The sequence below is a fragment of the Dendronephthya gigantea genome, unplaced genomic scaffold (assembly GCF_004324835.1).
Source record: "Dendronephthya gigantea isolate DGI-Jeju-01 unplaced genomic scaffold, DenGig_1.0 000024F, whole genome shotgun sequence".
NCBI classification, from domain to species: Eukaryota; Metazoa; Cnidaria; class Anthozoa; order Malacalcyonacea; family Nephtheidae; genus Dendronephthya; species Dendronephthya gigantea.
Window position 1 is genome coordinate 1173399 of NW_021163034.1, and position 12365 is coordinate 1185763.

The 12365-nt window shown below is 37.2% G+C and overlaps 4 protein-coding genes across 4 annotated transcripts; 2 read left to right on the plus strand and 2 right to left on the minus strand.

Moving 5' to 3' along the window:
* Positions 1 to 4047: 4047 nt before the first annotated feature.
* On the plus strand, positions 4048 to 5678 carry LOC114522861 (solute carrier family 25 member 44-like). Its single transcript, XM_028543630.1, has 2 exons — positions 4048 to 5198; positions 5462 to 5678. The coding sequence occupies exons 1-2, from the start codon at positions 4488 to 4490 to the stop codon at positions 5663 to 5665; spliced, it is 915 nt and encodes a 304-aa protein (XP_028399431.1). The 5' UTR covers positions 4048 to 4487; the 3' UTR covers positions 5666 to 5678.
* A 347-nt stretch (positions 5679 to 6025) lies between these two features.
* Positions 6026 to 7313, minus strand: LOC114522862 (U6 snRNA-associated Sm-like protein LSm7). The gene is made up of 4 exons (XM_028543631.1): positions 7292 to 7313; positions 7078 to 7168; positions 6647 to 6718; positions 6026 to 6557 (listed from the first exon to the last, which is right to left on the minus strand). Exons 1-4 carry the CDS (start codon positions 7298 to 7300, stop codon positions 6421 to 6423), a joined length of 309 nt encoding a protein of 102 aa, XP_028399432.1. The 5' UTR covers positions 7301 to 7313; the 3' UTR covers positions 6026 to 6420.
* Positions 7314 to 7529: 216 nt separating this feature from the next.
* Positions 7530 to 9228, plus strand: LOC114522936. The gene is made up of 4 exons (XM_028543721.1): positions 7530 to 7733; positions 8552 to 8675; positions 8757 to 8834; positions 8924 to 9228. The coding sequence occupies exons 1-4, from the start codon at positions 7669 to 7671 to the stop codon at positions 8966 to 8968; spliced, it is 312 nt and encodes a 103-aa protein (XP_028399522.1). The 5' UTR covers positions 7530 to 7668; the 3' UTR covers positions 8969 to 9228.
* Positions 9229 to 9300: 72 nt separating this feature from the next.
* On the minus strand, positions 9301 to 12157 carry LOC114522935 (tripartite motif containing 13-like). The gene is made up of 4 exons (XM_028543720.1): positions 12076 to 12157; positions 11502 to 11694; positions 10552 to 11199; positions 9301 to 10154 (listed from the first exon to the last, which is right to left on the minus strand). The coding sequence occupies exons 2-4, from the start codon at positions 11685 to 11687 to the stop codon at positions 9348 to 9350; spliced, it is 1641 nt and encodes a 546-aa protein (XP_028399521.1). The 5' UTR covers positions 11688 to 11694; positions 12076 to 12157; the 3' UTR covers positions 9301 to 9347.
* Positions 12158 to 12365: the final 208 nt, after the last annotated feature.

Below are 12365 nucleotides of genomic sequence, written 5' to 3' on the forward strand. Positions count from 1 at the left end.
GTCTTCAGTTAGAATATGAAATGGACAAAAATGAATTTTTGCAACATTTTAGAAGACTTTCTCATTTGTGGATTACCGTATCTTATTATTACTATTACAGTACTGCTTCACTTGTTAATATCATAATTTGAAACTGGATTATAATATAATTTTGTAACATTTTAAGAAGGGGGTGTCACTGGCAGTGTTTTTTTTTCATTTATAACAATTTATATTAGCTTTCCACAAGTTATTTATATCCGGCAAATATTCACAAAACATCTGCTATGCGGCAATATTTTCAAAACATCTGCTGGTATTGTTCTAAAAGAGTTGGATCACTTGGATATCATAAGATTCCTACCAGGTTTTTCCCGCGAACAGGGGAGGGCCTGGGACGAGTTGCGTCACGAGTTGCACATCTACGTCATAAAAAATGTCATGATCAATAAACCTAATAAGTCCTCACGCTGACACCAACTTTTTCGTCATTTCGACACCTGGCACAGACTTGACGAAGACCAAATCGAGCAACGTGCACAAAATTCGTAAAAACTACATTTCAACAACCAACCAAAATATACACTTACAACTGTGACTACGTTTCTAGTGTCAATCAAAAATTTTGTTTTTACTAGTATTTATAAATTCGTGCAATTTAGTGTGATCTCTAAGATTGATTGTTTTGTTATCAAAAGCTATTACGAATATAAAATCACCTCGGACAATTCAATATACGCTTGTTTTGTTTGAAAGTCGCCAAGGTTTTGTGCTAAATGAACATATAATGAGTAAATACATAACAATTCACGAGTAATTTTACTATTATCGATACACTCCATTACGGTTACTTGCGTGTAGAAAACTGGTAAACATTGGTAGTTAAGGTCAAAAGTAAAAATGCGACGCATTGAGCAAAATCTCGGCGAGAAACGCGTGCTCTTGGGATCTCTTGACAGGAAAAACAACTTGAGGCTCGCTTATCAAAGACTCAACCTCGAAGAGAAAGCGTTTATTTCGTCGACACAATTTAATCGAAGGCAGTTGTTGAGCAGGCAAACTAAACTCCGTCAATTGCAAAGTCGCGAACAAGCAGCCAACAAAGGTTCGAGTCTCGAAACACGAATAAAAACAAGTACAAGCTTTCCTGGATTAACCAGGACGAATGAGGGTGCGAGTCGCGGATATTTTAACAGCTTAACACAGCCATATTCCAGAAATGTATTACCAAGTGTGGCAAAGCCGGGAAATAGGGAGAATAATTCGCTCGGGAAAGATAGTCATGGCAAGCAAGGAAGGCTGCATTCCAGCCAAAGGCACTCATTCGGACATAACAAAGTGTCCGATCATTCCGATGGGGCCCTCGATGATATTCCAACTGAGAAACGATGTGAAACAAATGTTCAGTCAGGACAGAAAGAAATGAAAGTTGAGAAGACTGTAAAATCGGGCCAAGCCGGGGTAAATGTTGACGATATTCTTGCGTATTCTTCAAGATACAGAAGGAAAGCCGAAAAATCTCCGGGGAAAAGTTCCACAGACCATGAGGACGGTGTTAGCACTGGAAGCATCGTTGAAAAACAAGCTTTTTGGAAGGGCGATTTTGAACTTTCCACATCGATCGATACGGACTCATTTAACACAACAAGGAGCGACGAACGCGAAAATATGAACTCGATCAAACACAACCAAAGTTTTGAGAAGAATTTTAGCGACGTGAAAAACCGTCCAGGTTATAAAACTAACGACAGCAGTCTGCGTTTATCGTCGGAGAAGATCGAGACCGGCAAAGAATCTGGGCCAGGTGGAAATGTAACGAGAGTAGCGTCTTTCAACAATGGCAAACAGTTATCGAGAGATGATTATCTGAAGGAGTCAAATAGTTTATCCGAGATTCAGTTGATCGCGTTCTCTTCAACTTTGGAGGACCACCCAGTTCAAAAAACCTCTGGTCTAGATGATGATTCCTCGGGCGTTGTTGCTTCAGAATGCACCAGTGGCCAGGTAATTCCACTAGTCTCGCGAACTCCTTCGTGGCACCTGACCGAAGCCCTTCCGGCATTGGGAAGAATTCGACGCGGTAGTTTTTGCGACGTGAAAACTTTCACCTCGGGAAAAGTTTTGGATCTGCTCTCCTCATGCGAGATTCCAGGCGCCGAGAAGAAAAACAGCAAGAACTTGTTGGACGTCGAGGATGAAAACTTGAAGTATTGCAGGTATCTGAGGTCTGTGACACCCGAAGGGGCTGTCGGTGAAGACGGGGATTTGTTGGACATACCTTTAAAGTATCGTCCTTCGAAGAATATTATCATCGGACACACTAAAGTTAGCCCACAGTTTAAGGACTGAGGAAACATGGTAGTCGCTGACACTTGTAGTTGTGAATTTTTTTTACTTTTGAAAATTATATTTTGCTTTTTGTGTATTGGGCCCACCTACACGCAAGGTCGCAAATGTGATAATAATTCAATGTTCAGTAAATCCCAAATACACGAATTTAGTCCTTGAGATTAGGTTAGGATTAGACTTAAACTATCAATCATAAACCTAATCCTAACCCTAATCTTAGGAATTCCTAAATTCGTGTATTTTGGATTTACTGAACACGGAATTATAATCCCAGAATCAACAAAGTGAACAAACGTGGTCCGCCATCTAGGGTGGCGTGAGCGTGTTGAGCTGTCTGAGCATTGAACTTTCAATGATTCTAAGACCAATTACGGCGAATCCTTTAAGTCTTTAAAATTACAACAGGTAATGTAAGACCCATTACAACATTATCCGTCGCATCATAGGTGTGTTAGTTGCAAAAGCTATGAACTATGTTTATGGCAACATTATTTTGCAAAGGCGAAATCCGCGCCATTCTCAGTTGCACGATTGGATTAAAGCGTAAGATCTCGTATAGCCGAAAGAGAAAAAAGTCCGGTACTACAACCAGATACGGCCTTCTACCATTTTCATTTGGGTTTGGGACAAAAGTTAGAATTTTACAAGTCTCTTTAGGGCATGCAACCTCAGTTAAGGTAACCTTCAACATTCGCAAAGTCTCCACCTATAACCAGTTTCAATGGATAAAAATGAAATAAAGAAATTTCAGGAAGCAGTTATACAATATATATAATATAATCAATAGTAATACAACAGGTATGTAATACTTCTTTTTTAAATATAATGACATTGGGAATCTAGGCAAAAGTCAGTAGCATTCCATTTAATGGTATGAAACCATAATTATGTCATATAAAAGTTCTTTGTTAACATTGTTCTGTGGCATTTATCATTCAAGTCACAGTTTTCAATTCCGTTGATTGTCATTTACTAGCACTCTTGTATTTTTCCTTCAGTTGATTTATTGTTTTATCTGAGAGTTCTTTTAAAGCTCCTGGTGTTTCATGTAAGCCATGAAAGATTTTTTTCACCCCTTTATTCCAGGTCTCTTTGAAAACATCAGGCCTTGATTGCTTAAACAGAAGTAATGAAAACATTAGTAAAAGAAACTGGGGTCTAAACCCACCAAACCCTGGGTAGCATATAGGGCATTTAACTATACAGTTTGGTAGCAATGTTACTATCTTCTCATTCAAAGACTGCTGGAAACCTGAGCCTGCTGTAATGGGAAGGATTGCTGTACTTTTTAAAGGAATTGGTCCAGGCCTTATTTTGGGAAATATTGCAGTTTTCAAGGAAGTATCACTTGGATCTTTACTTGGAGACACACTCAGGTACCCAGCAATAACCGTATTTACACTAGTATACATGCTTTATAGTCGGCCAGTCCTGTGCATCTGATATTGTACCTCTTGATTGCTTGGTATGTATGCAGTCATAAAATCTTTCTCCTCTGCAAATCTTGCCATATGAGGTGGTCTCCATGGACCGTGTGTTATTCGTATTGTTACGTAAACTAAGCTTCCCGCAACGGCTGATTTCACCAGAAACTTCACTACTCGACCTGCCATTTTGTTTTTACTTTACTACATTCCATCCTTTACGTGGCGTTAACATCCTTATTCCTATTGAATTCCCGCAATATCCGAACACAAATTCCTCAGGAATAGATTTCCTTTGGGAAGAGAAACAAGCTTTAATACGACAAAGAACCTTCTGTGACCTTTGGGGGAGGGGGTTTACTTTATTGTTTGTGTCTAGAACAGGTTTAGAATGACAGAATTCTGGCCTAAACGAGATTAGTGGATTAGTGGAAAATGCTTTTAATTTTCACACATAATTTTCTTGGAAAATTCCTCACGTGAGGAAGTAAGGTTCAAAGGTTGGCTTCGTCCTTAGTCTCCTGCTCTTACTAAATGCTTATTTATGTTCATATTTACGAAAAAATGCCAGCGTAGCGGACTGGTTGTTTATTTCGTTTTTATTTATGTATACCGAAGGCAAAAATAATATATTTTGCTAGCATGAATAATTATTTACCACGAAAAATCGACATAACCTACAACATAACGATGTTTTGAAGATTTATGAACATTTAAAACCGCCGTAAAATCGAAATGCCAGAACCGGTGAAGATTATCGAGTGGCAACATTTGGACAAGAAGAAATTCTATGTCTTTGGACCGACTTTGTTTTTCGGCATACGAGCTGTGCTGTACCCACCGAATTTGATTAAAACAAGACTACAAGTCCAGAGGAAGCGCTCCATGTACAAAGGAACCTTCGATGCCTTTAGGAATATTGTTAAACAGGAAGGCATTCGCGGTTTGTATAAAGGCTATTTGGTTAGTAATTTTTCTTTGCTCTCCGGACAATGCTACATCACAACCTATGAGTTATTGCGGCAAAAAACTTCATATTACACCGATAATCTGGCCCTTCGTGGCTTTTTCGCCGGAGCATGCGCATCCATTGTCGGTCAGACCATTATGGTCCCGGTTGATATAATTTCACAGTTTCTTATGGTACAAGGGCAAGGACAGTGCTCAAGTACTTACAAACCAAAGGGTGCTGGGATGGTTGTCAAGCAAATTTGGGAGAATCAAGGTATAAGAGGGTTCTATAGGGGATATGGAATATCGTTGATGACCTATGCTCCGACTAGCGGTGTATGGTGGGCCTCGTACGGTCAATATCTTGGCATTGTGGGTAGCTTGGTGCCAAATGGCACAGCACCTATTGTGGTGCAAGGAATCGCAGGACCATTGGCTGGACTAACTGCTGCCACAGCAGTCAATCCATTAGATGTGTTACGAACTCGATTACAGGTAAGCTGTAAAAAGTATCAAATTATAAGAAAACTAATTTTGACAGAGACTTGTGATGATTCATTGTAACCTATTCACTGCTAATGATATATCAAGTAAAACATACAATATGCATCTATTTGAAAGTAAAGTTTGCCTGGTGATGAACAGAATGTCAAAGTATTTTAAGTTTGCTTACTGGCATACAAATTCTATTCTTTTTCTGTTCATTTTCTTTGATAATTCCACATCTGGCACTCTTTCAATTTTAAATGTATGTTTAGGTTGGAGGAGGAAGCTCAGTTGTGGCTGTACTAAAAGATCTTCTTCGAGAAGAGGGTTTCATCATGGGATTGAGCAAAGGTCTTACTGCAAGAATTACAACAATGATGCCGTCAAGCTTTTTAATTACACTAGGATACGAAACAATTAAAAGATTAAGCTTAAGAAGTGATCTTGTGGAATCGGGGGAATTTAAGATTAGGTGATGATGCACACAATGGGATAATTTAGGGTAATATAATCAATTTGTACACACCAGTTTGTAATATACCAAATAATTTTAATGCTGTATTAGTCTATATTTTTCTGAGGTACACATACAAATGTAAATAATTCCTCTTTTCAACAAGCAATGTTTGTGACAAGCTTGTCAACAATTTGTAAAAATAATTTAATTTTATTAAATTGCTATACAAGGATGTCACTCATAAATTGTTGACTAAAATGACAATAACTGGTGGTTAAAATACTGTAGCAACTTCCTCATTTATTTTATGCTACCAAACACATTGAATTGAGGCAATTCTGCTACTGAAGAATTGAGGTTTTAGAGAATGTTGAATTATTAGCCAAAATATATTTACAATAATTGATTTATAACATGTCTGTGTTATTTTATTGCATATACAGTAGTAATATTCACTGAGGAAGAGTTGCAATGATCATGTTTTTCTCAACCAATAAGTTTGATTAACACAACAGTTAGTTGGTAGTATGCACACAACAGCAAATGAAGAGAATTTTCCACCATGCTGAATTTTTCTACTTCCTGCGCGACAAAAAGTAGAAAAATTCTATGGCTATAACGCTGATTAGATGAAAAAATCCAGTTCCTTCAAATACTTCAGTCTATGATGAAGTATAGTCTACATATGCACAACAACATTGGATCTTTTTACACCAAATGTTAAAAGATTAAGAAATATTTGAGTGTCTCTTGTTGCATTGCAATCTGTTTGTGCTACTCTTGTTGCAAAAATGGATTTGCAATTGCTTCCATTCCATCCACTGGACAAACAAGCACCACCGAAGTTCCTCTGCAGACAACAAGTCCTAGCGGTCGAGTATCATCGGATAGCTTGAATGGATCATCAGGATCTGCAAAAGAATATCTGACTTAAAGTTTTTGCACTATGTGTGTCATTGTGTGAGGACAGTGAGGTACAGACATGTATTCTTATCTTCACCTCGCAAATATTCTGTTGTTCCATCCAACACAAGGTTAAGCAATGGGTCGAACCCCTTCAGCACACCAGTGGCTATAAAAGGAAAATAAAGAACATTAAGATGCAATAATGTCTACGTAGTTATGTTGCTGTAACTCAGCACAGCAGCCATCATTTTTCTTCTTAAAATATGTTCAGTGGTTTAAGCCAGTCAAGTCATTTTAAACATTGGTCAGTGTTTTTGACAGCCTTTTTTTGCTGAGACAGCCCCTAGAAATTCTTTATTTGTCTCAGAAGTTTATCACGTTCGAATCAGAATTTCATTATTTCAACCCTCTAAAAGTTATGCTGACATCAGCAAAAATTATCTGCGTGAAAATTGCAGAATGTTGAACGTTACAAATATAAATAGACAGTCTGTTAGGACTACTTTATCATCGTTTAAAACGTACCTTCTCGCCCCCCTTGGAACTTTACGCGAATTGGTTTATCCAAAAACTTTGATAAATCAAAAATACTCTCTTTCTTCTTCTTATCACCTCCCTATTTTAAAAATAACATTTATCAACTCAACCAGTCAGTTAAAATTTCTAAGAAATCGCGTATTTTCACGGATTTTAGGATGATTTTGTACAAAATTGTTCAAAATTCGCAAAACGTGCTTACCGTCGCCATATTGGATTTTGGAGTGGAGCTTAGTCTCCCATCATGCTCGGTTGTATTTCCACTCTGAAATCTAAAACTTTTTTGTCAATTGCTTTCTAAACTTTCAAATCATTCTTTAAAGATCACAGGGTTTCTTTCCTGGATTTCCATAGCTCAAACCAGTAATTTAAATATGGAACCAATCATGCCGCTAAGTCTTATTTCACTCAATTCTGTTGATCTATTCGTCCTTTTTATAAAAAGTTCTTAAATGAAAGTTCTCTATATCGAAAGTGGAAGTGTTGGTGACCTTGGGGGGATGACCTTTGTATGCAGAGCTCGTGACAAAAAGCTATGACGCCGAATGTAAACAGAAACTTTTAAAAATTGTCTTTGCCATGGAAATGTTTCAAAAGAAGTGGCTTAGAAAAGAAATTGAACTAAATCAAAGACACGAGGATATGTAAGTTGAACTGAATCAAGTGCTTTATATTTACGTTATTCCAATAAAGATTTGGACATCAAATCGTAAAATTTCATAGTAGATTACTAGATTTACTAGAACTCGTATTAAAAATCAATGAAGCCATTCATATCTATAGGGGTGATAGGGCGAGCTATTTTGAGGGCCTTTTGGACTTTCTTAACACAGAATTTCATGGCAAATGTTCCATCGCGTTTCTAGCTATTTTGAAGGCTTTTCAACTTTGTAACACAATATTTTATGGAAAAAATTTTCATAAGAAAGAATCTCTGGATTGTTTCAATTTTCGTTTTGGAAATATTGTTTAATATATTTTAAAGACATTGGAGGATTTAATTGTTACAGCTAAATCGGGTGCTCTGATCCCTGCAATTTTGCGACGTTGCTGTGAATATTGCAATATATTTATTTGCTGGTTAATTGCCTAAACAAGTTCTACTGGAAGTTGCAAGTTACAAGTTGTCATTCTCATAGGGACCTCGTTGATTTCGATATTTTCATTTTATATTTTTGCTGCCAAGAATAGTTCACTATATTAGTTCTTTGGCAGTGAAAATGATCTGTGGAAATATTAAAATCAACAAATTTGCCATGAAATTGCAAGCTTGCGACTTGTAGGTTCCAGAATCCATGATTATTGCAATACTTTTTGCAATGTTGCATAATTGTGGGACATAGATAATGAATACACAGCAAGCTCTAACAACCATCAGTTGTTAATGAGGCATAGTGCAATAAATAGCCAATTTTGACAAAATAAGACATGGTACTTATCATGAAACCTGTTTTTTGTTCAGATTAGCAGAACGAGAGGAATTATTGAGTCAGAACAAAATCCAGCTTTATAATCATGGAGATAAACTTAAAAAACTTTCAAACGATTTGGAAATGGCAAGAAAAAGAAACAATAAATTGAGAGAAGTATGTTCCCCTGTGGATTTTGCATTACATGTTCAAAATTAAATGTTGATGTCAAAATTAAACAAATGTATATTTTTTTAGGAAATAGAGCTGTTTGAAAAAGACATGCAAACTCAGCAAAAACAACATGGGGTCAATTCAGAGTTGGAAGTTTTGAAAGTCAGTTAAATTGCAGTTTTCCTTAGTTTAAACATTAACGATTTATTGTCCTAGCCATTACCAATCTGTTGTTGTTTTCCAATCTTCAGGCAAGGTATTGGGAAATGGTCATGAGGGAATTGTCATCACTGTGAAAAGTTAAGCAGTGAACATTATGTGGAAATTGCTACCATATCTCTGGTGATCAAAGGAAGCAAGCTGATTGCTATTACCTTAAAATAGGTTGGTTTACAGTATATACAGCATAACATCCGAGGGATAATACTACAGCTTATAGCTAGTTAGGGTTACGAGACATTGCAAAATCAATTTATTATCAATTTCTCCAAAAACAAGTCAAACATGAGTCTATACATATATAGCTAGGTCATTATAAGGAATACAAATCAAACAATTTACATTAAAGAGATATCTACATGTTAACTCCATTGTTTTCACAGACTATTGGTTAAGTATCTCTAATCTGCTTTAAATAAAATGGTGCACATACCTATAAATTCATGTTGCATTCATTTACAATATACAACATGACTCTACACATTCTGTCAAGTGTCCATCAATGCTCACAATAGTGATTTTACTACAACTAACTATGTTTGATGGGGGCAGAAGGAAGTATGGATGAACTTCATAGTTGTGAGGATTGTCAAATCCTATTGTATCAGGTTGGTAGCCATCTGGTGAAACAGACAACTTTCTGGCACTGCAGTCCAACTCCACCAGTACATTTGTTTCTGTACTAGTACTGGTTAATGCTGAATCATACGTAACAACCTTACCACGACCTTTGAAGCCAACGCATATACCAATGCTTAAACCATCAGGACAACCAACCACTTTAATTTTCCATGAATGTTTTCCCATTCTGAAGCCTGGATTTCCAATAATGGCTTCGTTTTTTGAGCTTTTTGTTTTCACACCAAATCCATTGTCCTCAAATGTAACAAAGGGATTGTTCATTCTAGCCAAGTTTTTGATGTAAAGCTTTGCAACGACTGGCTTCTCAATGCCAACTTGTTCACCAGGTGCATTTGGTACAACAGGCCTTGGAGAGGCAGTACTGTAATTACGATGTAATTTATTTGATGGGCCTGGCTCATTTGCTGGAATAGGAGATGTTGACGTTGCATGTCCTGCATGTTTTGATGTTGGCCTCTCTTCTCTGACCAGCTTTTCCTCTTCTGCAGCAGAGCTTTCATCACACAACACAACATTTCCGAAATTTGAAATGACATCATTCATTAGCGAGTCCGTTGCTTGAAATAGTAAAGCACGGACATCAACATGTGACACCAACTCCTGAGGTTCAGTTAGAAACATCTGTTGCAAATGAAATAAATATTTGCCATCATTAGTCACAAGCTTTAGTTTTTTAGGCCTAGAGATGAAAAGCTTGTTTAAAATATGTTTTTGAAGTTTTATGGGAATGGATTGTGTGGTGTTATACAACTGGTGGACTGAAAAAATATCAATATACTTTTTCACGAAGCCATTATCAAATATCTGCTTCCACTTCCAAATTTTTCAGCAATTTCCAGAGTGATATTAGGTCTTTTAGTATGAGCAAATATGAGTGATAAGCTATGAATGCTGAGATCTATATGTGCCCTTATGTGAACATTCGTAACTTATCAACTTGTTCACTGCTACCAAAAGAAAAAACTTGCACATAGGTGCAGCAAAGATTACAAGGAAGGAGGCCTTACTATATCCTTACCTTAACTTGTATGTATTTTTGTAAAAATAGTGCAGAGTCATTGACGTCAATAATTTTGTTACAAAATTCAATTGTGTTTTCAATTTTGGCTTGTTCTATACGGACACGATCTACCTCCGAAGCCACACAATCATCATTTTTCAACTGCATATCAACTACTTGGTTGGTTAATGCATCTCGTCTCTTTTCGAGATTTTCAATTTGCTTTCCAAAAGTTTCCAATATTTCATTTGTGACACTTGCACTGTTAAGGGATTGTTTCTCTCTCATATCTTCAAGAACGACACCATGTTTTATGACAGAGGGCAACTGTTCTTCCTTTTTCCGCACAAATTCTTTGATGTTTTCTCTGAACTCTTTTGCGACCACGTCAATACTTTCATATAAATGCTGGGTGCAAGTACCCCACTTTGAAATGCACTCAAAACATATCAATTTAAAGCAATTTTGACAGAACAGTTCACATTCTTTTCCTGTATGATCCTTGCAAGTAGTTTGATTAGCTAAACAAGCTTGGGTTGCATCCGTTGGAGAATTCTCAGACAGACCTTCATCATTTGGAACAGCACAGGTCATGGAGTTAAACACATCAACTATTTCGTTTAGCTGAAAGTTTCGATTCAAGTTGGAGACATCACCATCTGGAACCTGGAATGGATAATATGATATATTAGTAGCTTTAATACTCATACCACTAAAGTTAATCTGAGTGTCTGTCTACTGCAGCATGCTATATAAACTATTGGTATGCCGATCCACCAACAATTGTAGCAACCTTGCACTGAAGGCTATGTGCACAATTGCAATTTCAGAACTGAGGCCAGAATAGGCCAGGACAGAATAGGCCAATCAGAGTTGGGTATTTCTGTGTTTTAACTAGGTTTTAACTATGCAAAGTGTAGTTAATTTGTTTTATACAACCGGCCCCTGATTTGTGGTAACAGCCATACCTCAAAGTCTTCCCTGCAATGTGGGCATGTCAGCTTTGCTTGAGGTGTCACCAAACCTTGTAAACATTCCTTGCAGTAGGAATGGACACAAGGCAGTGCTCTTGCATCCCGAAAAGGTCCCAGACATATTGAACATGTCACCAACTCGGCGAGATCTGAGACGGGACTTGATGGTTTTTCAGCCATATGAAATCTGAAAAGAGAAGCATTTGAGTTTTGGGAGTGCATTTCTGTAACGTCTTATTATACTTGTATCTTAATGGAAATAGGTCTGAAGGATTACACTTGAAATATTCTTTAAAGAACTACGCCAAATCTAAGCATAATAACTTGTAAATATTGTTGCGTAAACGAATACAGAAACGATATAAAGTCGCTATAAGATTTGGGAGAGATGACGTAATCGACAACACAACATGTTCCATCATGACTTGTTTGAAAATCATATCGTAGATCAAAACGTTCAAATCTCAGAGTGTTTATAGTTCCACTAGCAATTCGAAATTATAAAGAATACCTATCTTATTAGTTGTTCTTTGTATATATATATATACATGCATCATCAAGTACCTACCTTTGCCAAGCGACCAAATTTATAGGTCATAATTTCGCGTATCGTTTTATTATAATATTGAAATATGGGGATCTATGTGCGGGGGGGAAAGTCCACTGTTTGGGGTGAAGGCCGTGAAGCACTGTGGTCAAACTATGAGCAGACTACCAAAACGCCTCATTACTCCGCCTGCGTATGCGCAGCGGAGTCTTAAAATGCCATGGTCTTTTTGCGTCCGCTGTCCATAAGGACTGCGGAACGCTTAGTCATCACGCAGAGGCTAGACGGGGTTTATGGCAAATTATAAATGC

What these genes read in the sequence shown, in the direction of transcription:
- LOC114522861 (XM_028543630.1), top strand. Translation starts at nt 4,488, where the DNA reads ATGCCAGAACCGGTGAAGATTATCGAGTGGCAACATTTGGACAAGAAG. An exon ending in TGTTACGAACTCGATTACAG is followed by an intron (nt 5,199 to 5,461) that starts GTAAGCTGTAAA and finishes ATGTATGTTTAG; the next exon opens with GTTGGAGGAGGAAGCTCAGT.
- LOC114522862 (XM_028543631.1), bottom strand. An exon ending in GTTCCAAGGGGGGCGAGAAG is followed by an intron (nt 6,719 to 7,077) that starts GTACGTTTTAAA and finishes TTCCTTTTATAG; the next exon opens with CCACTGGTGTGCTGAAGGGG. An exon ending in AACAACAGAATATTTGCGAG is followed by an intron (nt 6,558 to 6,646) that starts GTGAAGATAAGA and finishes ATTCTTTTGCAG; the next exon opens with ATCCTGATGATCCATTCAAG.
- LOC114522936 (XM_028543721.1), top strand. Translation starts at nt 7,669, where the DNA reads ATGGAAATGTTTCAAAAGAAGTGGCTTAGAAAAGAAATTGAACTAAAT. An exon ending in AATCAAAGACACGAGGATAT is followed by an intron (nt 7,734 to 8,551) that starts GTAAGTTGAACT and finishes TTTTTTGTTCAG; the next exon opens with ATTAGCAGAACGAGAGGAAT. An exon ending in CAGAGTTGGAAGTTTTGAAA is followed by an intron (nt 8,835 to 8,923) that starts GTCAGTTAAATT and finishes TCCAATCTTCAG; the next exon opens with GCAAGGTATTGGGAAATGGT.
- LOC114522935 (XM_028543720.1), bottom strand. Translation starts at nt 11,687, where the DNA reads ATGGCTGAAAAACCATCAAGTCCCGTCTCAGATCTCGCCGAGTTGGTG. An exon ending in ATTGCAGGGAAGACTTTGAG is followed by an intron (nt 11,200 to 11,501) that starts GTATGGCTGTTA and finishes TATCCATTCCAG; the next exon opens with GTTCCAGATGGTGATGTCTC. An exon ending in AAAAATACATACAAGTTAAG is followed by an intron (nt 10,155 to 10,551) that starts GTAAGGATATAG and finishes CATTTGCAACAG; the next exon opens with ATGTTTCTAACTGAACCTCA.